Raw genomic sequence first — 24,750 nt, 5'->3', positions numbered from 1 at the left:
GCCAAGCCCAATGGGAGCCATGACAGAGCCCTGCCTGTCAAGATCTTCCTGTCCTTAAAGCCATGTGGCACACAGAACCCACAGTCGCAAAGGTGAACAACAAAGATATTTGTCAGACTGTGTATTTTGAGTGTGTATTTTGAGAATGAGAGCTTGACGTTTCTCCCACGTGACGTGGGAGACGTTGGGTAAGGCAGCCATATCAAGCCATATCAAAGGCTTGTTTGAGTGTCCGTTAGAGCTGGATTCTTTCGTTATCTATTTACATTTATTCATTTAGCAGACGCTTTTATCCAAAGCGACTTCCAAGAGAGAGCTTTACAAAGTGCACAGGTCACTGATAATAACAACAAAATCGCCCCCAAAACATTGCGGGTAGCCAAAACATGAAGGCACACATTGTGAACAACCAAAATAAGTGCCAAAGGGAAGAACCGTCTATTTACAGTATACTGTATGAAAATATACTGTATGAAAATATACTGTATGAAAATATGGCATGTTTCTCCCTACCTCGGCTACAAACACAGACACGATGGATTGGTCCAGTGTACCCAATCAATGGGTCTTTATTTATTCCGTGGCAACAGACCACATTCATTCAACATGGATTGTAATCTTACTGGATTGTAATCTTATTAAAATTACATTAATCAATAAATCAAATATTTTCTCACCTAAAAGCATGATATCATCAAACCCAGGATTACTGTAAAATAGGATGCAGAGGAGTGCTATGCAGTTTCCAGAACAATCTTTTGCAAACTATGAGCCTGCGTAAACCACAAGGATGAAGAGATGTCGAACAGCATTGTGACGCCTGCATTGTCACTTCAGATATATGGAAATGTGATACAAAGGGGTTGGTTTAAATATGGCTGTAACACTACATTTATGCAGGTTAATAATGGTGTTTATGTATTCATAGGAAAGTGACAACCTCAGAATATATAAATGAACAGATGACTAAAAAACTATACGATTTAACAATGGTTTCATGCTAGCCGTTAATATGTTTCAGGAAAATGAACAGTTCAGTGATTGTTGATGTGGCATTTCACGTAGTCATTTCCAAACTCTTTGTCAATGTGCATTGACAGCACTTGGAGTACCTGAGGCGATCTTCTTCATTCCGCTCTTAAAAACATCTATCATTTGAGATGAAATGACCAAAATGTGTCATAAAATGAGCATCTTTATCTGTGTGGATATACTCCTCTCCTCATTGCTTCATAGGTTATGAATATCATCTTTTTAGAAGAAAAAAAAACAAAGAAAAAAAACCCAACGCAGGTTTTGTAGTCAGGGTTCCGGAAAGGTCATCAACTCCGACCCTCCAGCTTGGCTACTCTTCTCGGTCAAGCTCATTCGTATCCTCTGTCGTCGGGGTGTCCGGCGATTGGACGATTCTGTTCCGGCTGCTGGCTTGTCTCCGGTTCTTCCGTGGACGGTTCTCCGAGAACCAGTTGGAGATGCTCATGGCGAGGCGCAGGAGGCCCAGGTTGAGACAGTGCACGTCCGACGTGATGGGGATGTCGGAGAAGAAGGCGTGGTCCCGGCACATGAGGACCGAGCTGCTGCCAAAGTCTTTGACGATGTTGAGGATCTCCTGACGCTCGGTCTGCCTCATCATGCCCCGCACGTTCAGCAGGGTGGAGACGTGCTTCTTCCTGTTGGGGGGGAGGGGGGTGGGGTCGAGAGGAGGGAGGGGAGGAGAACGGGAGGTTATCGGGTGTTTTGGTGTGTTTTCTTAGGTCTGGGGCATGGGCTTTCTTCTGAAGAAATAGGAAAGTATTTAGGGAGGGGGGTTCAAAGCTGCGTCTGGGTTCATTTTAGCGCTGTCTGATACACATTGGCGTCGCTCGCAAGGTGATCAACTCACAAGGTAGGGGGGATTCAAAACACAAGGAGGTTTTGGAGCCACAGGATGATTGGCAAGAGGAACGTTTCACTTTGTCACCAGAGGCGGTCCGGTTTGTGAGCGTGAGGTCACGTCTAACGGGGCTGGTAGCCAAAGGTCAGAAACTAAGGTTGAGATGGTGTTGATGTGTCTCTGTAGGTTGTGTGTGTGTGGGGGGGGGGGGGGGAGGAGGGGAGGGTCTCTGAAACCTCAACACTGGCCACCAGCCTTTGATCTCTTAAAATACCAGCGGCGGGCGCCGAGCAGAAAAACAAAAGCGGCCGCGCTCGCGCCTGAGCGAGTTAACATGTGGCTCAGCCTGAGCGCCCACGCTCTGCTGCTGCCCCCCCCGCCCCAGCCCCCCACCCCAGCCCCCCACCCCAGCCCCCCACCCCAGCCCCCCGCCCACCCCCCACCATCCTTCCACCCCTCCTCCTTCCCCCCCGCTGGAGCGTGGCACCAGACTGTCTCCTGCGACGTGGCAGGGACAGGAAGTACTCCGAGGCGGCTTCCTGCCATGCCATGCGTCACACCACCGTGGCCAACTGCCAGCCCAAAAGGGGCCTGACCCCGACGAGAGCACAAACAGCCCCGGGGGCCAAGGGGTTCCCCCTGCCTATGCCACTCTCAAAGCAGTCTCCTGGCTCCATCCAAATTTAGCAGGGCTAATGTAGATATGTTTGCGTGCTTGTCCTTTTCTTGTTTCCTTTGACTCATTGTGTCAACTAAAGGTCTATATTCTACGCCCTCCTCAACCTCTCTACCTTAGACTAAAACAACACTTGTGAACGTACAGCAGTAACCTTCAGGGGTACCACTATTGAAAGAGTATCCCACCTTTCAAATCAAATCAACATTTATTTGGATAGCCCTTTTTTCCCGCAAGCATGTCACAGAGGGCTTTACATACGCCCATAGAACTGCCCCTCAACCAACCTAAACCCTCAAGAAAGACAAAGAAAAACTCCCAGAGTTTTGCATCATGCCAACTACCTTAGCGTGATATTTGTTCTTTGATATTTGCCATGTGACCAAAATCCTTACCTTATATCAGGAAACTCCTTCACCAGAACTGCCACTTCCATCTGAATGGATGGGGTGTCTTCTAGGAGAATGATGTCAGCGAGGTGAGAGATAACACTGTCCAATCGGGAGGTGCCTGACTCCTGACAGAGATAAGAGAGCAGGAAATGAGCTGTGATGGTGTTCAAAAATGTGCCCTCCACTGAGGTCACATTCATGCATTAATGTACAGAAACAAGTCAATAGGCACGTAATATAGTGTTAACACGAATCAAAAGAGGCCAACTGAATAGATATCTAGCACAAACACCAAAAGCTAATTTTTCCACACAAACAGAAGCCAGGCTAGACCAGCTTTGCTTTAACGTTCACTGAAAATATCCTGTTCCCTTTTCGTCGACCGTTAAAGACTCATCCCCTCAAGTTTTCCCACCCCGATGCCTCATCTCAATTCCTGGTCGAAAGGCCATCAAGGCCACTCAGAAAACACATCAAAGCCAGCCAGCTGACAGGAACAGGAAATTCCTCCGAACACAGAGACTTCCTGTTGTCTGTCGAGGTGACGGGTTGTTGTTGGAACTGGCACAAGAAGAGGGGGCAAATGCCACGCTGGCAGGCCTCGTTCCTCGGACCCTCTTCCCCTCCCGGGTGAACACTAACGTAGGCCACGCTCATCCATCTCCATGTCGCTGACGGCAGCCATTCTTCAGACTTTTGCACCTTAGCAACAGTGACTGAGTTATTCCTGGCCTGGCGACCTCCCGGGGCGGCATCCATATATAACGGACGGCTCTAGCATTCCAATGGCATGTCCCTTTGTTCCACAGATAGAGGTATCAACTCAGCTACTTTATGGGCCTTCTGAAGGTCACAGAAACGTTCTGTGTCACAGTAGTCATGAGATATGGATGACAATTATATTCAATTGCAGTGTGAATTGTGTGATAAGCATTTGACTTGGGATGACACCTGACTTCTGTTTCGTTATAGTGTCCTTATCGTGCCATCAGTGTAGACTGTTGACACAAAGTTGAAAGTTGTACGACCAACCCCTGTTCTACAAGAAACTGTATGTCGGAAGGTCATGTGGCTAAGGCTAAATGAACAGTATTTGAGCTTCTGGAGATTTGAAATGTTGTCCGATATCTGGTCTGACAGGGACAACTAACCAGGTCTTTGAAGAGTCCTTTAAGCTGCTTGGATTCGTCCTGCAGACGGAAGGCCATCCTCTTCCTCATCTTCAGGGACGTACAGATGACCCGCCCCCGCATGATGGCCCGCACGTACTCCACCAGCACACGCCGGTGCACCTCCCCAACCAGCGTCTGGCAATCAAACAAGCAACCAACCAATCAACAGAGGGGCAATTTAGTCCTTCAAATCTGAAAGCGACGTCGGAAAACGGCGCGTTTGTCGGAATGCGTCGTCATACCTGGTAAGGCGGACAGTCCATCCTCTTGAACTTCTTAAAGTGTTGTTTGATACTGGCTTCGATGGCCTCAAAGGCGTCGGTGTTGTTGAGCCATTTCCTCTTTACGAGCTTGTCGAAGAAAGGCTGGAGAGGAAATGGAAATGCTTGTTGAACGGTTGCTGTCATACATCCTTTGGGATGCGTGGGGGAAAATGAGTGGGAGACGAACGCATTGCTCACCCTGATGTGTTCAAAGAGCCTGTCGGTCAGAACCCTCACTGATTGGTTGATGATCCTGTCTAGGGAGGAGTTGGCTTTCTGGGAAGCCTCCTCACTGCCCTGTGGATCACACTGCCTGCAGCGCTGCACGAAGGACCTACACACACACACACACACAGGTGATTAGACAGACAGGCAGACAGAGAGACAGACAGACAGACAGACAGACAGACAGACAGACAGACAGACAGACAGACAGGCAGGCAGGCAGGCAGGCAGGCAGGCAGATAGATAGACAGATAGACAGACAGATAGACGGATAGATACATATTTACATACATAGATACACAGATCCTGTAGATAGACATACCGGAGAGGAGGGCAGCAGTTAACCAGAGCTATCGTCCTGGACACGTATCCGTCTCCTCGGTCCCCAAACTCAGCCTGGGTTTCATGGAACATCTCCACCTTCCTCTGAAAACTGGACACCAGGAAACACACAGCATGAAAAACACACACGGATCTCCTTTCATCACAAACCGACGTCTCTCCAATCCTATTCCATTCTTACCTGTACAGGAAGTCAGTCAGTCCATTGAGACTGCACCGAGCCACTCGGGCCCCCAGGAACTGGCTGACGGCCGTGGATCGGTCCAAGTCCACCTTCAACCTCTGAGAAGTTCAACAACAGCCACAGGCAACATTAGATCAACTCAAACACTCCGACACAAGTTCGGTTAAGATGTGTCAATCCAAGGCTTCTCGAAATTGACATTTTCCTGCAACTTTTTGCCTGATAGGTCAAAGATCCAAACTTGGGCTATGTGCGTGTATGTGTGTGTGTGTGTGTGGCAGACCTGGATCACTGAGCGGGCCAGTGGAGACTGATACTCCTCTATGTGAAGAGTCTGAGCCCAGCGCCTTTCCTCCTCATCCAGAACCTGGCTCAGCTCCGTGGTCACCTTCTCCTGAGGAAACGGCAAGCATGAACACATGAACACATGAACACCAGACAGGCGTTTTTACGTCGAGGCTGTGTGTGTTTCTTACTCTGACGATGTCGAGGCTGTGTGTGTTTCTTACCCTGACGATGTCGAGGCTGTGTGTGTTTCTTACCCTGACGATGTCGAGGCTGTGTGTGTTTCTTACCCTGACGATGTCAAGGCTGTGTGTGTTTCTTACCCTGACAATGTCGAGGCTGTGTGTGTTTCTTACCCTGACATGTCGAGGCTGTGTGTGTTTCTTACCCTGACAATGTCAAGGCTGTGTGGGTTTCTTACCCTGACATGTCGAGGCTGTGTGTGTTTCTTACCCTGACAATGTTGAGGCTGTGTGTGTTTCTTACCCTGACATGTCGAGGCTGTGTGTGTTTCTTACCCTGACAATGTTGAGGCAGTCTTGCTCCAGTCGGTCCACTGTGTCCTGGGCCAGCAGAGGTTCCAGTGGGGCGTAGTTAATAGGTGTGGTCGTGCCAATGGTGCCCAGAACATCCCTTCCAGAACATGGTCAAAAAAAGAGTCGTTTCAATATTTGCTTTTCATTTATAAGATACAGGGAATTTCAATTCGAACAGTGGATATTTGCTTTCTTTGGAATACTGTGTTGTGTTTGTGACAAGGTTGCTATTGTCATTGTGTTTCCTGTGTGTGGCCCATCTTCCTGACCTGTTGTAGATGTTGTAGAACCAGTCCAGTAGTGAATAAACGTCCGTAATCTGCAGGGGGCAGCTGGTGATGTTGCGCAGCCGGCGGGCCACCGCCCGGTGGTAGCTCTGCACGTACACCTGGAAGGCGGCAAACTCCTCCGGGTAGATGGACACCACGTTCCTCCGCACCGTGTCCAGGTCGTCCACCATGCGGCCCCTCAGACGCTCCAGATAGGAGGCCAGGAGGCCCGCCTGGGTGTCCACCTGCTGGGGCAAGCTCCAGTCCGCAGCGTCCCCCACTGCCTGCCTCCACTTCAGCTTCAGCTGCCGGGGCCTGTGGATGGCCTGGGGCTGAGGCTGAGGCTGGTGCTGGGGCTGGGTGTCCTTCCTCAAGGCCCAGGTTGCGTCGGCCAGTTCCTCCTGTTGGATGACCAGCACCACCAGACCCAGGTTGGGCCCTGCCGAAGGCTGCCGGAGGGACTCCCTCACCACGTCCCACATCTCTTTCTGCAGGGCCTCGTACAGCAGCTCCACGTCCTTGGCCTTCCGGCGGCTGGAGTCCAGCGACGCGTTGGAGCCGGAGGGGTCGTCCAGGGGCGGCGCGAATGCTGCGGGGGACTGGGCGGGGGCGGGAGGCAAGCTGGAGAGGAGCTCGCATTCGCGCTCCAGCTCCTGGATGTGCGTGTCGGCGAGGAGGAGGTCTCTGTGGTTGACCAGCTGAAGGATCTCCAGCACTTTGGAGGAGACACGAAGGGGAAGACAAGAAGGGGGAGACGGTCAGTCGGACGTAGACATGGGTGGCTGTTTGGGCATGGAAGATAGGTAGTGTAAAGGGGGTCAGATGGCTGAGCGGTTAGGGAATCGGGTTATTAATCAGAAGGATGCCGGTTTGATTTCCAGCCTCGAACCAGGTTGCGCTCTCCTGTTAGGATCCCTACAGAGCTCTCGGAGGAGCAGCTTATAGACACGATTCTGTATCCTGCAGTAGCAGGATGTGCACTCATATCCTGGTCTCACAGTCTGGAGTTGATTGAACTCGATGACTCGGGGAGTCTAGGGAGCATTAACGTCTCATCAGAGAGCATGGAATTGGAAGGAAACGCCGCAGGGGCTGACCAGGAAGAGCAAAAAAGCTCCCGGTAAACTCCTGTAAATGTTTCATGGCGGAAATTCCGTTTCGAAACGAAGACGGGGATGGACATGATAGGTTTGTTTGAGCGGGAACTGTACGTCTCACGGTGGACGACGGCCGCTTCTGTTCGAGTGTGTGTTTACCTGAGAGCGGCTCCCTGGGTTTGACCACTGGCTCCTCCTCCACCGTTTCCTCCTCGGCCTCCTGGGAAGTGCGGTCCGAAAGCGACTCCCTCTTCAGCTTGCCCAGGCTGACCATTTTAAGGAAGGAGGGGCGACGGCGAGCCTCGGCCTCGCCGTCCTCACTGAGGTTCCCACAGGGCAGGCTCTCTCTGCGGACGTCCTTACGTCGGCCTGCAAATCTAGAAAACCAAGACATCACATTACATTTAGCCATTGAGCAGACACTCTTATCCAGAGCGACTTACAATAAGTACAGGGACATTCCCCCCAAGGCAAGTAGGGGGAAGTTCCTTGCCCAAGGACACGTCATTTGGCACGGCCGAAATCAAACTGGCAACCTTCAGATTACTAGCCCGCTTCCCTAACCGCTCAGCCACCCGACTCCTGACTCCAAGACCACACCAGACCCGTCATGAGAGACACTGGACACGGCTTCCTAAATATTACACTCCTTCTAGATCTAGCGTGCCGCTCCTCGTGTAAACTTTAAAGTCAGCCTTGCTAGACAGAGTAGACTCGATGTCAGCAAATTCACAGATGCGTGGAATGTCTAGCTCTGTAATGTTGCTTCATCAGAGGGAGAACAATGTGCCATTCGTTAAAGAGTAATTACAGCATAGCATGGACAAACAAAAGAGTTTCCTTACATAAACGCATCAGGAAGTAATTACACTTTGTACAGTTGTTTCCATAGTTTGGCTGCAACGTGGCAGCCTAATAGTTACATGTGGACAATGTATCTTCATGTTGTAGATTACTGTACCTTTATGTTGTAGATTACTGTCCCTTTATGTTGTAGATTACTGTCCCTTTATGTTGTAGATTACTGTACCTTTATGTTGTAGATTACTGTACCATATGCTTCTGTCACTAGTTAAGATAGTTAAACTAATTAAACTAATGAAAATGCATGTAAGAAAGAATGGATAAATGTTGGAAAAACAAGAACAAGAAAAACCTATCAATCAAAATGGAACAGAAGCTCCCAGACTGTGTTTATTAGTTTTAACTCCCAGGTCATGCCCCTCTCTTCCTCACCGGAGCAAGGTCATGATTTCCTCGGAGCTCCTGCGAAGCCCCTTCCTCTTCTCCTTCTCCGGCCAGGGGTCGTTGGGGTCGCTCGGGCTCCGCGGGGAAGGGCCGTTCCCCCACACGCTGCGTCCCGACAGCCGCAGCCCCTTCCCCAGCTTGCCCAGGGTCTTGAGGGGCGACACGCCACAGATCCGCTCCAGGGTCCCCCGCAGGGGGCTCCCTTTAGGGGCCCCCGGGGGGCCGTGCTTCTCCAGGTTGACCTCGTTCTCCTCCTCCTCCCCGTCCCTGGACATCCAGAGGTGGGGCCTCCCGTCCCCCCCGGGCCCCATGATGAGGCCCCCGTCGCCCTGGTTCCTCTCCTCCTCCAGGTCCACCTCCTCGAAAGGGTTGAGGTCCAGATGCAGGCCGGGGATGATCAGCTCCCCGTTCGTCCTGGGAAACTCGTGGCAGCTCTTCGAGCGCCCCGGGAGCTTCTTCAGGATAGGCATGCTTGGCACTCGGCTATACAAATCTGGATTTAAAGAAACAATGAACCTGTTGAGGCTGGATATGAAAATGATGTATGTTTGAATGAACCAGCACTGCTCAAGACAGGCCAGCACTACTAAGGTCTGGAAAGAGCTACGTGAATTCAAACTAAAACCAGAAGAGGTATTGAACTTTTTCCTGAAATGTCGGTTTGTTAATGACCACCTGTTGAACCCATCCACATCAAACAGCACTAGAGTGCATTCTACGTTCTTACCTTGTTTAATGTTCAGGAATGCCTAAACAAAACAGAATTGCCACTGCTCTACTCTCCTATCAGCCCGTTTGTGAGAGCGATAAGCAGCCAATGTCGATATCCTTAGAGAAAGTGATGTTTGCCGAGGTCAATGTGTTTTCGACCAGCGCCTACTACAAGCATCTCCACATAGAACCATAGAAGAAGTGTTTAAATATGTTCCATTGTGTTGGCCCTGGTGCACTGATGCGCACACAGAACACTTCCACTTTCCAAGAGGGAGGTTGTGGCACTCCAGAGGCTGAGTACTTGGTGTACAACAGGCTCTTTAAAGACATGCGGGCGGTGAAGTGGTGTTTCTAAACAATGGCTTTGTAACACTTAGCAGCTTGTTGCAGTTTTTCCACTCCAGAAATGTACAACTTTGATAATTGGCATCCTGCTTCACTAAAAAAGAATGATTGGGTTCAGAGCTAAATTAAATGAGTTGGGTGGAAGGATCCTTTACCTGGGTGGAACACTGATTATATAAATTGCTTCTGTAGGGACTTTTACAATAACTATTATTAGTTTTACTTTATCTTTATGAGGAACGATATGATTTCCTGATCATTTGTTTCATAAAAAATTGCTCAACCAATTTTCACTTTCATTCATCTCATCTGCCATCTCATCTAATGGTATCATCTGCCACTGTGGAAAACATCCCTGACATAACTTACCTAACTGTCCGCTATTAAATATTGTATAAAATGTACTTCAATTGTTACACTCATGCGCATGATGACTTTATTGCTTCCTTTCTAACAAAGGCGACAAAATAATTTCACCATCAAATATGTGTATTATATCTCTAAACATCTACTTTGAAACTTTATAAATACAGGTATTGTCTTTTTAACATAGTGCCCATGTACAATATTAACCAGTTAACTCACCTGCGATTGGTGATTATCTGACTTGAGTGATCACGTTTCTTGTCAAAACTAATATGGTACGTCAAAAAATATTCCACATGGAAAATACCCATCCACAATTCTACAGACGCAACTCTATGTAATCCACAGCATTCCAGACCAAAATTCCAGAATCAGCTACCGACAACAGATAGAACCATCAACGATCCCTCAACATATTGTCTGACTGCCTCTTACCTTGTGAGGGTTAGTGCACTGCGTGTCAGTGCAATGTCATCCCGATGTATGTGGAATGGATGTGTGGCTGGGTGGTGCATGTATAAGCTTGTGGATCTCCTCTGTGCCTCACAAGAGCATTCTGGTCCCCCGGTTTCCTGACCGGCCTGTATTTTAGAAGATGATGATGATGTACTTTCCTGAGGAAACGTCCGGCCCCCTCTCCTCTCCTTCGACTCCTCCACAGGGACCCTCCAATTACACTAATTGCAAGGGGACAGAACAGTCCGGCACATTCTATTCCAGTGACTCTTTTTCTTGGTTCTTTTGACAGGTTCTTGGTGTGTGTGTGTGCGGGTGTGTGTGTGTGTGTGTGTGCATGCGTGCTAGTGTGTGATTCACAGTCTGAGTTGACAGAGTAACAACGCAAATGCCTGATAAACTGTCCAACTGTTACCATGGTATTATCATTATACCAAAACGTGTCTGAATGGTCAGATCAGAGTTAAAGAACTGTGTACCTTAAGATCAAGATCAAGTAGAACGTGAGTAACATACATGTAAAGGTTCCAGGAACCCAAACTACAATTTCATCAAAAGCAAAAATGTATATCTTTTGAGGATGTTTTTACATTGATAGAAGACTTTGAAAACAACATTTGTCGTCTTTTGCTAAATTGCTCAGTGTATGTTTAGCCTTTACCCCTAACACCAGGGCAGAATAACAAGTAGAATAACAAATAGTCAGTTGATTTCATGAAGTTTTGGCGAGGTCATGAAATAGCAATGAACTTTTTGAATGCTTCCATTGACATTTTGACATGCTTTTTGTGGCATGGGTATGCTATTGTGTGTGTGTCCCCCCCCGAAACTCGAACGGTAGCATGGATTCTTTAGCAATCTCAAACTATCCCTTTAACAGAGGTGAATGTTTCCTGCTTGGATAAATGTCTCATCTCTCTCCTCCGGTGCCCTCTAGTGTACAATGACAGTCCAAGAATCAAACATTCTTTATAAGAAGGGTCGGCCTTCTCATAAACACGTCGACATTTTAAAGCTAGCCTACATAAACACAGATATTCCATAAAGGTAGACTCACATACTAAATCGTGATTTGTTGAAAGAATATCGACAACTTGACTGTGCCATTACCTCATAGTTCACTGTGACTACAACAACCAGTGACATTCTTCTGTCACTGCCTTGATGAGTCATTCTGACAGTTTTAGATGATGTCACATCTCTACGACTACCGCCCCCCCCTCCCTGTCAGGAGGCAAAGCTGGAGTCTTGTCAGCAGATTTGGTGTAACTGTATCTGTGGCTCTGGTTTCATCCTGTCTTTATCCAGAACAAACCAGAACTGTGGGGGATTCATGTGATTGACATATATTTTATTTGTCTTCATTTCCAATTGAATAAGATAAATGAATGGAGATCACTCAAACGTGTTACAACAATGAGCCAGAAATACAAAACACTGTAGGCATTAGAGAATCAGTTTTACCAGATATTATTCTGCAGAACATAGTGACACATCCATTTCTTAAGATTGAAAGCAATGGACTAAGGATGAAAACAAATCTAGTTAAAACGTAGCTGTGTAATGTGGATACTTTCAGTGTTACGCCATTCACAAAATGGGAACTATCCTGTCCATAGTCCTTCATTCACAGTCCTACCATGGTACAATTAATGGCCGACGAAACTCTAAAGTTATATCATGTTTAGATGACTCCAAAAATTCCAGTGACCTGATTGGGTGTATCCATCGTGCCGCGGCTGTCAGTGTTCAGGCGTTTGTTGAGGGAGGCGTCGTCAGGACAGGGAGCAGAGGTAACAGCGTGACCGAGTGGATCACGTGGGTATTTAACCACAAACGATACGCTGGTCTGGATACAGAGTGCCACCCTTTTCAGGCGGTGGTCTTAGCATCAAGCGCTTTGGAGATTTTTTCTTCCCTTCCATGTCTGCTATCCCATGGTCCTTCATCACGGCCAGACTGCGTGTGAGACAGGGGGCGGGGGGGGGGGGGGGGGGGGATGGGGGGAGAGCTCAGATGGCAGGGTGGTGCTGGCTGCAGTGGTGGGGGCTGTTGAAGTGGTAGGGCTCGTGACGGGGGTGACCGTGGCAGTAGGGCGCGGGGTGCTCGATGCCTTCGCTCTGGAGCTCCTCCTGCTTGTGGAGGCCCTCCAGCATCCCCAACAGGTCGCGGATGAACGCCTGAAACGGGGGAGAACTTTAGAGAGGCGCCCGTCGGACGCCGGCTGACGCGGGCGCGTCTCCGCAATGTGCAACGTCGCATTTCTCAAGGTGTGAACGTCGTTGGGTGTTCACGCAACGCACTCATATTCAACACTAATGAAGTGGGGGGCCCATTTTCTTTTTGGGGTATATTAGAAATTGTCGGGTTTGAATTCCTAGGCTGAATAAAAGCGGTTGCAGTTTTTCGTGTGAGTTGATGACTCATGGACATGGGGTAAGGCCAGGAAAACGTTTCTAACCCTCGCAAACAGTCAGAAATAGCAGTATTACTAAATATTTTATGATTTTTGGGGGGTAACCGGCTTGTGCCTGTGTGACAATGAAAATGCCTCAGAGGAGGTGGCCCTGCCCAGCAGACACACACATACACACAGACACACACACACAGACACACACAGACACACACAAACATATGCACACACGCACAGACACGCACATAGCTCTACAACCCCTGTTTGTCTGTTTTCTGGAGCTTGGAGCTAACAAAAGTGTTTGTTACAAGGGAACAGGCCAAGAGACAAAGGAGAAAGAGAGAGAGAGAGAGAGAGAGAGAGAGAGAGAGAGAGAGAGAGAGAGAGAGAGAGAGAGAGAGAGAGAGAAAGAGACAGAGACAGAGAGAGACAGAGAAAGAGACAGAGACAGAGACAGAGACAGAGACAAAGACAAAGACAGAGACAGACAAAGACAGAGACAGAGACAGAGATACAGAGATACAGAGAGACAGTGAGAGGACCCCAGCACAAGACACCTATTGTCAGGATATTGAAGTATTTGTGGTAGGTGTCAGATACTGCTGATCCCCCATGCATCGTAATGTGGGTTTGTTTTGTGTGTGTCTACGTGTGTGCGTGTGTGTGCCAATGCATGCACATGACGTGTGTGTTTGTCACAATACAGGATTGAGACAGTACACTGAATGCATTATCACTCCAGTTGATCATAAAACCCAGACGCCAAAACACACCTCTGTGTTGTTGCTGCAGGTCTGAAGGATCTCCTGGTAAGAGAGAGAACAGACGTCACAGGCGTTTTATTCCCTGTATTCTACAGGTACCTGTGTGTACACAGTATTGTTTGTGTTGACAACAAGGGCTCTCCAGTGCGGTGTGTATGACGAGAGGGCAACAGCTCAACCTCAAAGTATGACTCTCCCACCTGCAATCTTTTTGCTCGTTCCTCATCGGTGGACAGGTCAAGCAGCTCATCTATGTTGATCTCATCGGGCGTCTCGTGTTCCTGCGAACGCACAGACACACACACATACACACACACAGACACACACACACACACACAAACACAAAGGTACGCAAGCCAGCGCGAATGCACACACTCAGCATTTGACTGTGTCTTAATTCACCTGTGGTTTAAATTCCTGTCATATTGTATCACACTTGGACACAGGTTCATTACTGACTTGAAACCATATACATGTTCATCTAACTGCCATCCCTTTGGTTTCAGAACATGATCTTCGGTTACATGTACGTTATCTGAACATTGGCATCGGAATAATCGGGTGGGATTGTGCCGATGAACAAGCTGTGCCGATGAACAAGCTGTTCTACTGTCCTGGTCAAAAAGAACAAACAGCCATTGTATCCATAGTTCAGTGGAAGCATAGACTAGCTCTCCTCATCCAGCCAACCTGACACAACCTTCCTGTTTGAGTAATTATCCTGCCTGACACAGATTTGTTCTCTGTAGTTGCTTGCAGAACATTCCTTGAAATTACATCTCAATGATATGTTTCATATCTTAATTAAAAAAGACCTCAAATGACCAGATATGGGCATCCTCAAGATTTGTACGCATTTGCTCTGGGTGGATTTTAATAGCCACACGGCTTTCAGAAGGCAGGCCAGCCATCGCAGTGTATTTGTAGGGTCAAGAACCTTTGCTGCCTTTTCCGACCACTCACTATGTTTGGCGTAGGGCACAGCGCCAAAACCTCATCGGCCCCTCAGAGGTTGAAAAAACTCCTGGCTGTGATTCCACTGAGCCATCTGCCCAAACTTGAACCCTTTTCCAGAATACTTGAACCTCCAACCTTTATCCCCAAAACCCCAAAGGGATGAATGAGGAGGAGGGTAGGGGGGGGGGGCAAACGACTTTCCCCTCACAACCATCCTCTCTTCCTGTTTCTCATCCCTGCTGTTCCAGGCACTGCCTGCCCATGTAGGGCCATAAGCATCCCTGCCTGACCACATCTGTAGCAGCCATCTCTACAAGCAGGGGACGGCTTGGATCCCCCTGTGCTTAGAGCCCCAAGACCCTCTCTTACCCTTTTAAGGACACCATACATTGTCCACTAGCACTCAAACAAAACACATGAGATCGATCTACACAGATACACCCCTGGAGCTCAAAGGCTAGGCCTGCAGGTCTTAAGTTGGTTACTAAAAACCTGTTATTCCTCTTTATGTGTCCTTGATGAAGTTGTCTAAACTCAAACATTGCCACGGTTGCAGAAGAAGACAATTTAGGCTCCTTTAAACCTATGTGCTTACGGGTTTATGAGGAGTTTTGGCCAATTATTTCATAAACACAGTGAAACCAGGTCCCTAACCACCAATATGAGAATGTAACATCTGAATTAGCCCAGTTCTCATAGTAGGCCAACACCAAACTTTCGGAGTCGGCACTGCTCACAGCATAAATATTTTAGGTTTAAAACATTTTTACATTGATAATTAATATGATATTTAAACATTCAAGTTTTCAGCCATCACGTTTTCAAGTATTCAGCTAAAATATTTCAGAATCTCTTCAAAGGTTGCATTCTTGTACATTGATAGTAGTTTCAAGGTAGACGTTGTGGTCCACGAGTAGTTTCCAAAACATGTTTAAAGTCAGTTTGCCTTGAAACAGTAACCGGCCTATGACATCATTACATGAGTTCAAACGTGGTAATAGAATCAAATTGAGAATCAGGATCTCACCTTTCCTAAGTACAGCTTATCCAAGCATTCATCTATCCACTTTTCCACGTCTATCCGCTTCTGAAGTTCTTTTCTGTTATATTTCACGGTCACCCGAGCTTGTCTCTTCTGGAGGCCAACCCCATGTTCCCGAGACGTTTCCATTTCTGATGAATGGACATCATCTTCTTGCGTCTTACCGATTCGATGGGCTGCCATCTCGTCTAACAGGTTTTTCAAGTTATTTTTTATGCTTGCACTCAGTGTCGGCTGTAGCTAAAGACGCTTGAGAGCAAACAGCGGACGGACAGGCGGCACTTTATCTGATTCCTGTCGTTACATCTCCACCCTGTGGAAAGAGCGTTTATGTAGATCCCTGCCGAGATTACCGAAGAATATTTAGTCTAGTTAACTCTTTTGCACGAGTTGTCTTCAAGAAAAGGCCAGATGCTTTGCTGATGCCCGATTGTTGTGTTATTTTTTTCTCTAAAATATCACTCTTATCCGTCGCTGAGAAATTTGTATTATTTATTCCACAGCACACATACAAAATGGTCAAATTAAATATGGTAGCACATGCCTGACAAAACAAAAACTTTGGCATTGAACATAAAAATGACTATTTGTCAGAAACAGCAATATTAGAGATCCCAGGTACATTCGTTGATTTCATGAAATAGTTTGTTTCTTTTCTTCCCCTGAACATTTTTGTTGTACACTGAATTCATAAACAATGCAAAGATCTAGACCATCACGCTGTCTACAGGTACCCACTTAGCATCATATAAATATATATCTGAATTTGTGACAATAAAGGTAAAACATTTCAAATAAATAAATAATATAATTAATAAAAAATGATCGTACGTACAAAAAAGGAAATTAATGTTTGAAGAAATTAAAGATTTTTTTGCAGAAAACTCTTTAGTCTTTTGAAATCAATGGTATCTTGAAATGAAAAAATGTGAACAAACATTGAGTAGATAAGGTAAATACATAAAAGATTCATCCCCTTGAGGGCTGATACAAATACACTTTATCATGGGCCCGCCTTCCAAAGATAGGCTACATAAATACCAGGACTTCCTGTATTTGGTTTTTGAACAGTACTTCAGTATGAGTGGTCAATGACTTATGAACAGTCATGTTGTATAAGCTATTGTCTTTGGGTTTTTGAAACTTTGAAGACTTCTATCTAACGATATTTTCCCATTCTTCAAGAGTGGTAACTTACATAGTTTGTCAACAAAAATCTTTAGCACAATAAACAATTAATTTCCAACACCTTGTTTCCTTTTGTTTTTGCGGCATATCCGCAACCTATAAAACGAACTGAGCGGTTATCGACTCATTTCAGTTTCCTCTCTTTCATCACTCAATTTGGGGTTCAGAAAGAGAGAGAAAAGAAGTGCTAGCATATCTCTTGCCTCCCCCCACCCCTACCCAGGCATCTGGCTGTCCATCTCCTGGGCCCAGGCCTGGGTCTCATCTCAGCACCCCAGCCCCCGGGCCAGCGTCCCCCCTCCACAGGTAGTCTTGTCCTGGAGAAAGGGAGTGGCGCTCCCCTCGACCTTGGCTTCCCTCCATGGGGGACTGCCTGTAGCCGGCCCTGTCCTCGGCGGGGAGCGTGAGGCTGAGGCGTGGGTCACTGTTACTGATCTTATAGAGGCCGCCGGAGCCCAGGAAGGCCTCCCTCTCGCTTGGGAACTGGCTCGCCAGGCTGCTGATGGCCTCCAGGTCGTTGTAGACCGCCGTGTCGCTCAGCGGCTTCCTGCCTCGCTGGCGCCTCCGCCTCAGCGCCACGATGCCCGCCGCCAGCGCCAGCGCCACGAGCCCCAGGACGCAGGAAGTGGTGAGGGCGGCCGAGGAGGGCTGCTGGGTTTGGCGCAGGGCGGGCTTGAAGCTGGGCTGGAGGGTGAACTCGCAGCTGGGCCCCATGAACCCGGCGGGGCACTGGCACACGGGCCCGGTGAAGTGGGTGAAGCAGGTGCCCCCGTTCTGACAGGGGTGGAGCCCGCAGGCGTCGGAGCGCACCGTGCAGTTGTGGCCCGTGTAGCCCAGCGTGCAGGAGCAGGTGTAGCCGTCTACGCTGTCTTGGCAGGTGCCGGCGTTCTGGCAGGGCACCGAGGCACAGTCGTCGATGTTAACCTGGCAGTTGGCGCCGGTGTAGCCGGCGCGACAGCGGCATAGGACGCTCTGGCCCAGGTCGAGACAATCGCCACCTGGAGAACACACAAGATTCAGGAGGTCACACTTTGCTCTCTCCACAGCCTCAAAGGTTTCAATGGGATTACAATGAACAATGTTTAAATCCAACCTCTCAAGAGACGTGGTATTTGTCTCTATCCTAAACCGTTACATCTTATTGTAATGTTTTGAGATAATCTATCCGATAACCCATCTGAAACGGGTGATGCAGTGGCCTATCTCAACCACTAGATGTCACCACTGACTACCCTCTGTCCATTTCCCCACTATTTGGCAGCCTCAAAACCGCTAAGGAGCTTCGCAATTAGACTCACTGTTCAGACAGGGGCTGTTGCTGCAGCGATCCAGCTTCTTCTCACAGTTGGAGCCGGTGTAGCTGGGGGGGCAGCGGCAGGTGTAGCCTCCCGTCGGAGTCTCCACACAGGTGCCCCCGTTGAAGCAGGGCCCGTCGGCACATGTCATGGCGATGATCTCGCAGTTTTTCCCGTAGAAGCCCTGAGGGCAGGTGCAGGAGTAGTCATTCTCCAGGTCCTATTGGAGAAAGAGAGAGTGAGAGAGAGAGAAAGAGAGAAAGAGAAAGAGAAAGAGAAAGAGAAAGAGAAAGAGAAAGAGAAAGAGAAAGAGAAAGAGAAAGAGAAAGAGAAAGAGAAAGAGAGAGAGGGAGAGAGAGAGACAGAGAGGGTGGGTGGGTGGGTGGTTGTTAGAGAGACATCATGATTCACTGACACCAGATAATTTTGGCAACATGCTTAAATATTTTTACATGCTTTTCAGATTATGTTTGATGTCGTCTCTATGTTTAAAAAGTAGACATATTTGATCGTACTACACGTGTTTAACGAGAACAAAAAAATGATATCCAAATAATATGTAAAAAAACGTACGTTGCAGCTGCCTCCATTCTTGCAAGGGTTGCTGTCGCACTCATTCGTCTCCAGCTCGCAGTTAGTGCCCCCGTAGCCGGGCTTGCACGTGCAGGTGTAGCTGCCCTGGCCCGTGTTGGTGCAGGTGGCACCGTTGGCGCAGGGACGGTGGTTGGTGCAGTAGTTGAGGTCCTGGTCGCAGAAAAGGCCTCCCCAGCCCTCCTGGCAGTTGCACTGCCATGGCTGGCTGCAGGTGCCGTGGAGGCACCCCGGGTAGCGCACGCAGTTGGTGCAGGAGGGGCCCTGCCAGCCCATGCGACACTTGCAGTCCCCGGGGGCCTCGCAGTAGCCGTGCTTCTCGCTGCAGTCCGCCGAGCAGATGGCTGGATGGGGGGAGAGAGGAGGAAGGTGTGTGATTGCACTGGTCACGCCCCTTTCATGCATCACACACACAGACGCAGGGCACCCTGTCTGACCCCCCCTACCCCCCTCCTCCTCCCCTCCTCCCGGCTCAGACTTCACTGTTTGTTAACTATCAAATCAAGCAGCTGGTGTGCACACCGCACAGACGAACGGGAGGCCTTTCTTTGCCCCTGCCCTCCCCCCCTCCCCACGCACACACACACACACACAAACCCCTCCCTCCGTCACCACACACACCACCTCCAACATGTGTCTTTCGGGAGTCAAGGCTTCACCTCCCATTGTTACAGGGAACAAAAGACAAATTCAACTCCACAAGGTTCACAACTATGCAGGATAAAGAAACATTGCTAAAGCCTGCTGAGGTCGAAGTAAAATGCTTAAAGGAGCTGCAAAATGTATTGTTTAAGGGATGGAAGTGTCACAGCCCGTATGAATCTATGTCAACCACTGAGTATACAAGTAACTTTTTACAAGCCAGAATCAAAAGTTTTCTAACGGAACGTTGCCAAATTGCTTAATTATGCAGCCCGTTTTGAAAACGTTTCCTCAAAAGTGTACTGCCTGTAATTAAACAAACAACAATGCAAGGGCAAGCAAAAATGATGTTTTTTCGCTTACGTTCAGAGCAGTAATTTCCCTTCCAGCCGTCCAGACAGTTGCGGTTGCCCTCTTCGTCGCAGGTGTAGTGGCCCAGTGTGTCGTCACGGGGTCTGCAGTAGTCAGAACAGCTGTCACCAAAGTAGTATTCATCACAGAAGACATGGTAGGAGTAACGGAGCTCGCTCTGCTCTCCAAAGTGAACATCTTGAGACCAGTCTTCACCGATGGCCAGTCTCCTTCTTGTCGCCAAACGGCTGACGAGATTGTTCTGGTTGTCTAAAGAAAAAGTGAAGTTTTTATTGACTTGGGCCCTTTTTTAGACAACTCCTGTAAACAAGCTTAAATATGATCAATTAAGATTATGCATGTCTCAAATGTATAAACCTACCGGTATATTCCGTAGGAGATTCTGCGTTCCAAGCTTCAATTATAAGGGAAAAAGTACCCTGAAACAAAAGGGGAGGTCTAAATTTAGATCCCAAACGACACGACTTTCCTATATTAATTTCGAATAACTTTCTGAAGTAGCCATGATATTGATATCCATATATTTACCGGCCACTTGAAATGGAATGGCACCCGGATTGGTGCGCTGCTTGAGATTGAAGTTTGATCGGCGCGTATGACGTTGGTGTGTCCCGTTCCAAAAGTGCACGGTGGCTCAGCAGAGATATGGTCCTCGGAATGTTTGAGGCAAATTCGGAAAAATATATGGCAATCTCGATGACGTCTGCATATGCGATGGGCAGTGTTAAATGAGTGGACTTTCAACTCAAACACCCCAGACGACAAAACCTTAAATGTGAAGAGAGAGTGGCATTAGTGACTGTGCGAAAAATATGAATGCCACTGTTGAACAGGCATCTTAAAGTAGATAGGCCTACTTACCACTTGCATGAGGGTCAAAGCCAAGAGGCATCTAAGGGGTACACAGGCCATTTTTCCCAGGTGTTTGGTCTTCAGCTTCACAATAATCCGCAGGTGTATGCATTCGTTGTATCCAATAAATAAAATGTGCGCGTCTTCCGAAAATCCACAGCATAAAACTTATTATAAACTTCCTGCTACACCATTCATACCAAAAAGATGACTAACTAGTTCTAGTTCTAAAAGTCCTAGATTCCGTCCGGTTGCGGATCCTCTTGTCCACTTTTTAAGGTTCTGGAGTGAAATGACAGTGTGCCGTTTTATACTCCTGATGCGACCCCGTCACGCGCCTGGGGCGGGGCAGGGAGGCCACAGGGGACAAGCTATAGGGACATGTGGGACCTCAGTAAACTGAGAGTGATTAAGATCAGGTGCAATTATCTTAATCGTGACGGTCTGATCAGACTGGGCTTATACTGAAGGCTATACGATCAAATCCACACACTGAAATTAAATGTAGGAACACATCTGATTATTTTAATGTTAAAACTACCAAAAACGAAAAGGGTATAGGCAGAATAATCTATGGACAATAAATGTATTACCCTATTGGTGTTGTGAAAGATAGCCTACAGGCCATGCATATCCAGAATGTATACATACAAAATGACTGCATCTAAGGAAATAACATTTGTCTTCCATATTTAGTATTTAGTATTAAGTGGCCAATCCTATTCAAGGAAAAGTATTAGCAGACCGTTGAATGGATGCATGAACATGAACAGGCATACCACAGTTTATGGTTATTTTATTCACAATATGTTGATTTTTATCATAATGTAATGTGTTACATTTGTAACATTTTTCCACGGGTGAGTTTTCTCCTGCTGTCCATTCATGATAAGTTCATCTGATTAGATATGTATTTGAGTCGCTTGTGCATGTAAAATTATACCTATGCCTTTCCATAATGATCCTTTACCTTCACCTTCACATGTTTGTTTGTAATCTGATGAGGAAAAACAAATTCGAATAATTATTTTTCTTAAAAATATTGGTCTTATAAACTGTGAAGGTCAAGACAATGCACTTCAGAGCTTCGGATCTGGCCAACTTTTTACCTGTTTTGTTTTGGGTGTGTGTCGATCAGAAAGGAAGTGGAAAAGAAAAACATGTTCCGCCTTTTCTTTCCTCAGACCAGAAATTGTAATTGCTCAGACGCGTGCGAGCCAACAAAAGTGGGCAGGTTACGGATAAGACCTTTCATTGTACGCCTCGGGTATTCAGGAGGCTCTTTGTTGTGTTGTCTGGGGCCGAGAAGGGGGGTGCTCGGGAGGGGCCACCAATGCAGGACTCAACGTTCAAGAGTTTGGAATATCATGGCTTTTGTGCGCACTCCATGCGAACAGCTGTATGGTAATGAGTGGCACATGGTCTACCGTGCGGTGTGTCCTATTGTCTTCGCGTATAGTCCTCAACCAACTGCGCACCATTTATTGATTTATAAGTCACCGTGATGGTATCCTATCATTTCTAGCATCTGTCGAGGTTCCACTTAAAATTTTCCTATCAGTGTGTAGACCTGGAAAGTAGTCAATCAACAAACTATATGCTACTGGTGATTTATATGACACAGACTCATAGAACATGCCAAAGTGGCCACACAGACATTTGATGTCGAAGGAAAGCAAGTATATAACTGCAACCATCAACTTCCAGTAGATGCAGCATAATGCCAACATGTATTCCTTCATCTTCAGCTGTTGACACTTTTACAGGACTTCTCGTTCGTAAAAGTTTACCAAATAAATATGGACAATTATTTTGCATTGAAAACGTAGAGCTCTTATTAATCCAAATCATTTTGGATTTTTAATCATCCAAATATTTTTTTATTGCTCAAAGTGTGTGTGCATGTGTGTGTTTTTAAGGGGGAAGGGCCACTGCTGTTCGCTGGGGTAGCCTATTGATATTCTAATGAGGGCGGCGCGTGCCGTCACTGACCCACGCTCCCTCCCTGGCACGCTTCTCTGGCGACAGTTGTGTCAACAGAAGTGAAATAATTAATGTGTAACACAGACATTCGGAATATGTCTCACCCCTTCTATGTTTTCTGCCTTGATATTAGGGGTGTTTTGTTTTTTCTTTTTATGACTAAGGCTATTGTTTTGAAAATAATTTAATCATTATAGGACAAGCAAGGGGCGATTCTAGGATCAGACCTTTAGGTGTGCTCGCAAAGCCCTGGGTCCAACACATTCACGCACACACACTGTGGTATGAGAAAGAGATACGATATGTGTCCATGGTTTTTATTTACATCACTAAAACTTGACAATATGTAGTGGACCCATCCGACAATATAGCTTCACCTGGATGCAGTCAATAGCAGCCTAAAAAGCTGCAATGATGACATCATCTCTAATCAAGACTTCATTACATCGTCACATACAGACTCTGGACGGCAGTTATGAACAAGGAATGAAAACCAGATCCAAAAATGTGCTTAGCAGCTCATGTCTCAGTGTTCCATGGTTTGGGGCCCCCAATGAGAATGTGACATGAATACAGTGCCATGCAAAAGTGCTAAACGCCATTGCTAATAACAGGCATGCAAACAGGTCAGGGGTAAAAAAGGTGAGAAGGGGGTTCGCCGGGGGCTTGCTCCGCTGGGAAAAAAATTATTACATTTTAAGTTAAACGCATGAATCTGCTGCACTTTGAGAGTATTCATTCAAAATATTGAATGAATGAAAAAACTAAGGATGTCCATTTCTTCATGAACTACCAGCATCAAATTATGATAAACAATAATAACCTTAATTTTTTAATTAGTATTATTTTTAGGGGTGCTGAGATAAAATTTTGAGGTGCTTGAGCACCCCTAAAAAGGGTCTAAAATCGCCACTGGAACATGCCTACTATGTGCTACTTAAAGAATAGTTAGGGCAGTACTAACTTGCAGTCTTAATGCACTCAAACGAAACTGCGTGGGATCAAATCTAACAGTAACAAGTCTTCCCTTTGGTGGATGCGCATTCCCTATTTTCTAACTTCCAACTTGGTATTTAGAGACAGAGGCTATATAGATGTGTTTAATGAATGAAGCTGGTACAATGCCTTAATGTATTTTAAGACAAGGCTAAATAAAAGTACTTGTACAAAAAGTACAAGTATCATGATGACTAATTTTGATCATGCACCAATTATTGTTTTCAATCAATTAAATGAGAAAGTCAACCCATTTCTGTACATGAAAAACATGCACGTTAGCTGTTACAGTATTTCAGGCTGCATCATCAATAAATCCATGTTGAGTTTGTCTAGTCACCATGCCTAGTCATCCCTTCAATCCAACAAAACAGTTAGGCTATATTTTGGCTTTATCGGTTTCGAAATCGGACATAAATACTGTGTGTCTACTTGTCTTGCAAAAGACCAGCATCAAAGGCATTGTAATTCAACAAGGCACTGCGTATCCTAATACCTATGGGCTGTGGGTATATGGTGGACATCTATACTGTGACCGATATGGGTGCCTTTGGACAGGGGAGCAGATGGACAGTGCCTCTATATGCTGTGTCATGTGTATCCCCTGGAGAACGGTGACACAAGTGTGCCACAGGGCATGGGAACCGGGGACAAGAGTCACGTCCTCGCCCCTGCCCTCCCATTAGAGTGACCAGCATCTGCCTTTTTTTTTTTTTTTTTTTACAATACCGCCGCTCAGGCCCTTCTCTCCCCCAGGGGAGAGAAGGGGAGCTGCTGCAAATCAGGCCCAGGCCCCTCAGGGGAAGGCCAGGCTGCCACTGCCAGGGCTCCAGCCCCAGCCTGCACACTGGCTCTGGGACAGGACAAAGGGAGGAGGAGGGGGAACGGGAGGAGGAGTTGGAGGGTGTGTGTGTGTACTGGGGCATGTGGTAAGGTGGATTGGTGTGTGTGTGTGGGGTGGTGGAGGTGGTGGTGGTGGGTGGGGGGGTCATTGATATGCAACACTTGTGCATGTGTGAGTGAGTAAGGTTAAGTGTGCGTCTGCATTTCTAGATGACACATTACTCGGGCTATATCTCTTGTCTGGACCGGTTCAGACATAAGATAAACTCCTGCATGTGCATGAGCCGTGGTTCTGCGCTGAGGCTAACGTAGATAAGATTCATGCTCTTTCTGGTGGCAGCTGCTACGGTAAGGGAAACAGGACTGAAC

The 24,750-nt window shown here is 47.1% G+C and overlaps 3 protein-coding genes across 4 annotated transcripts; all 3 read right to left on the bottom strand.

Annotated features, from left to right (window-relative positions):
- Positions 1–540: 540 nt before the first annotated feature.
- Positions 541–10,835, bottom strand: exoc3l2a (exocyst complex component 3-like 2a). Of its 2 annotated transcripts, none has more exons than XM_047043012.1 (13): positions 10,423–10,835; positions 8,551–9,055; positions 7,474–7,691; positions 6,218–6,932; positions 5,931–6,045; positions 5,411–5,521; positions 5,125–5,225; positions 4,924–5,034; positions 4,575–4,710; positions 4,356–4,478; positions 4,093–4,248; positions 2,945–3,066; positions 541–1,670 (listed from the first exon to the last, which is right to left on the bottom strand). In XM_047043012.1, exons 2-13 carry the CDS (start codon positions 9,030–9,032, stop codon positions 1,346–1,348), a joined length of 2,715 nt encoding a protein of 904 aa, XP_046898968.1. In that variant the 5' UTR covers positions 9,033–9,055; positions 10,423–10,835; the 3' UTR covers positions 541–1,345. The 2 variants fall into 2 exon arrangements, with proteins under 2 accessions (XP_046898968.1, XP_046898969.1); XM_047043013.1 differs by lacking the exon at positions 10,423–10,835 and adding an exon at positions 10,207–10,413.
- A 942-nt stretch (positions 10,836–11,777) lies between these two features.
- Positions 11,778–15,903, bottom strand: ppp1r14aa (protein phosphatase 1, regulatory (inhibitor) subunit 14Aa). Its single transcript, XM_047043015.1, has 4 exons — positions 15,605–15,903; positions 13,821–13,901; positions 13,630–13,662; positions 11,778–12,623 (listed from the first exon to the last, which is right to left on the bottom strand). The coding sequence occupies exons 1-4, from the start codon at positions 15,800–15,802 to the stop codon at positions 12,456–12,458; spliced, it is 480 nt and encodes a 159-aa protein (XP_046898971.1). The 5' UTR covers positions 15,803–15,903; the 3' UTR covers positions 11,778–12,455.
- Positions 15,904–16,102: 199 nt separating this feature from the next.
- dlb (deltaB) lies at positions 16,103–20,828 on the bottom strand. The gene is made up of 7 exons (XM_047043118.1): positions 20,569–20,828; positions 20,236–20,475; positions 20,069–20,126; positions 19,699–19,956; positions 18,676–19,037; positions 18,106–18,322; positions 16,103–17,805 (listed from the first exon to the last, which is right to left on the bottom strand). The coding sequence occupies exons 1-7, from the start codon at positions 20,617–20,619 to the stop codon at positions 17,069–17,071; spliced, it is 1,923 nt and encodes a 640-aa protein (XP_046899074.1). The 5' UTR covers positions 20,620–20,828; the 3' UTR covers positions 16,103–17,068.
- Positions 20,829–24,750: the final 3,922 nt, after the last annotated feature.

This window comes from Hypomesus transpacificus, chromosome 20 (genome assembly GCF_021917145.1).
Source record: "Hypomesus transpacificus isolate Combined female chromosome 20, fHypTra1, whole genome shotgun sequence".
Taxonomy (NCBI): Eukaryota; Metazoa; Chordata; class Actinopteri; order Osmeriformes; family Osmeridae; genus Hypomesus; species Hypomesus transpacificus.
The sequence above is the reverse complement of the archived record's forward strand: the minus strand, read 5'-3'. Positions and strand labels throughout refer to the sequence as shown.

What these genes read in the sequence shown, in the direction of transcription:
- exoc3l2a (XM_047043012.1), bottom strand. Translation starts at nt 9,032, where the DNA reads ATGCCTATCCTGAAGAAGCTCCCGGGGCGCTCGAAGAGCTGCCACGAG. An exon ending in ACCCAGGGAGCCGCTCTCAG is followed by an intron (nt 6,933 to 7,473) that starts GTAAACACACAC and finishes TCTCCTCCAAAG; the next exon opens with TGCTGGAGATCCTTCAGCTG. An exon ending in AAGGAGTTTCCTGATATAAG is followed by an intron (nt 1,671 to 2,944) that starts GTAAGGATTTTG and finishes CCCCCCCAACAG; the next exon opens with GAAGAAGCACGTCTCCACCC.
- ppp1r14aa (XM_047043015.1), bottom strand. Translation starts at nt 15,802, where the DNA reads ATGGCAGCCCATCGAATCGGTAAGACGCAAGAAGATGATGTCCATTCA. An exon ending in ATAAGCTGTACTTAGGAAAG is followed by an intron (nt 13,902 to 15,604) that starts GTGAGATCCTGA and finishes GTGCGTTCGCAG; the next exon opens with GAACACGAGACGCCCGATGA. An exon ending in AACGAGCAAAAAGATTGCAG is followed by an intron (nt 13,663 to 13,820) that starts GTGGGAGAGTCA and finishes CTCTCTTACCAG; the next exon opens with GAGATCCTTCAGACCTGCAG.
- dlb (XM_047043118.1), bottom strand. Translation starts at nt 20,619, where the DNA reads ATGGCCTGTGTACCCCTTAGATGCCTCTTGGCTTTGACCCTCATGCAA. An exon ending in ATCTCCTACGGAATATACCG is followed by an intron (nt 19,957 to 20,068) that starts GTAGGTTTATAC and finishes CTTTTTCTTTAG; the next exon opens with ACAACCAGAACAATCTCGTC. An exon ending in GGGAAATTACTGCTCTGAAC is followed by an intron (nt 19,038 to 19,698) that starts GTAAGCGAAAAA and finishes CCCCCCATCCAG; the next exon opens with CCATCTGCTCGGCGGACTGC.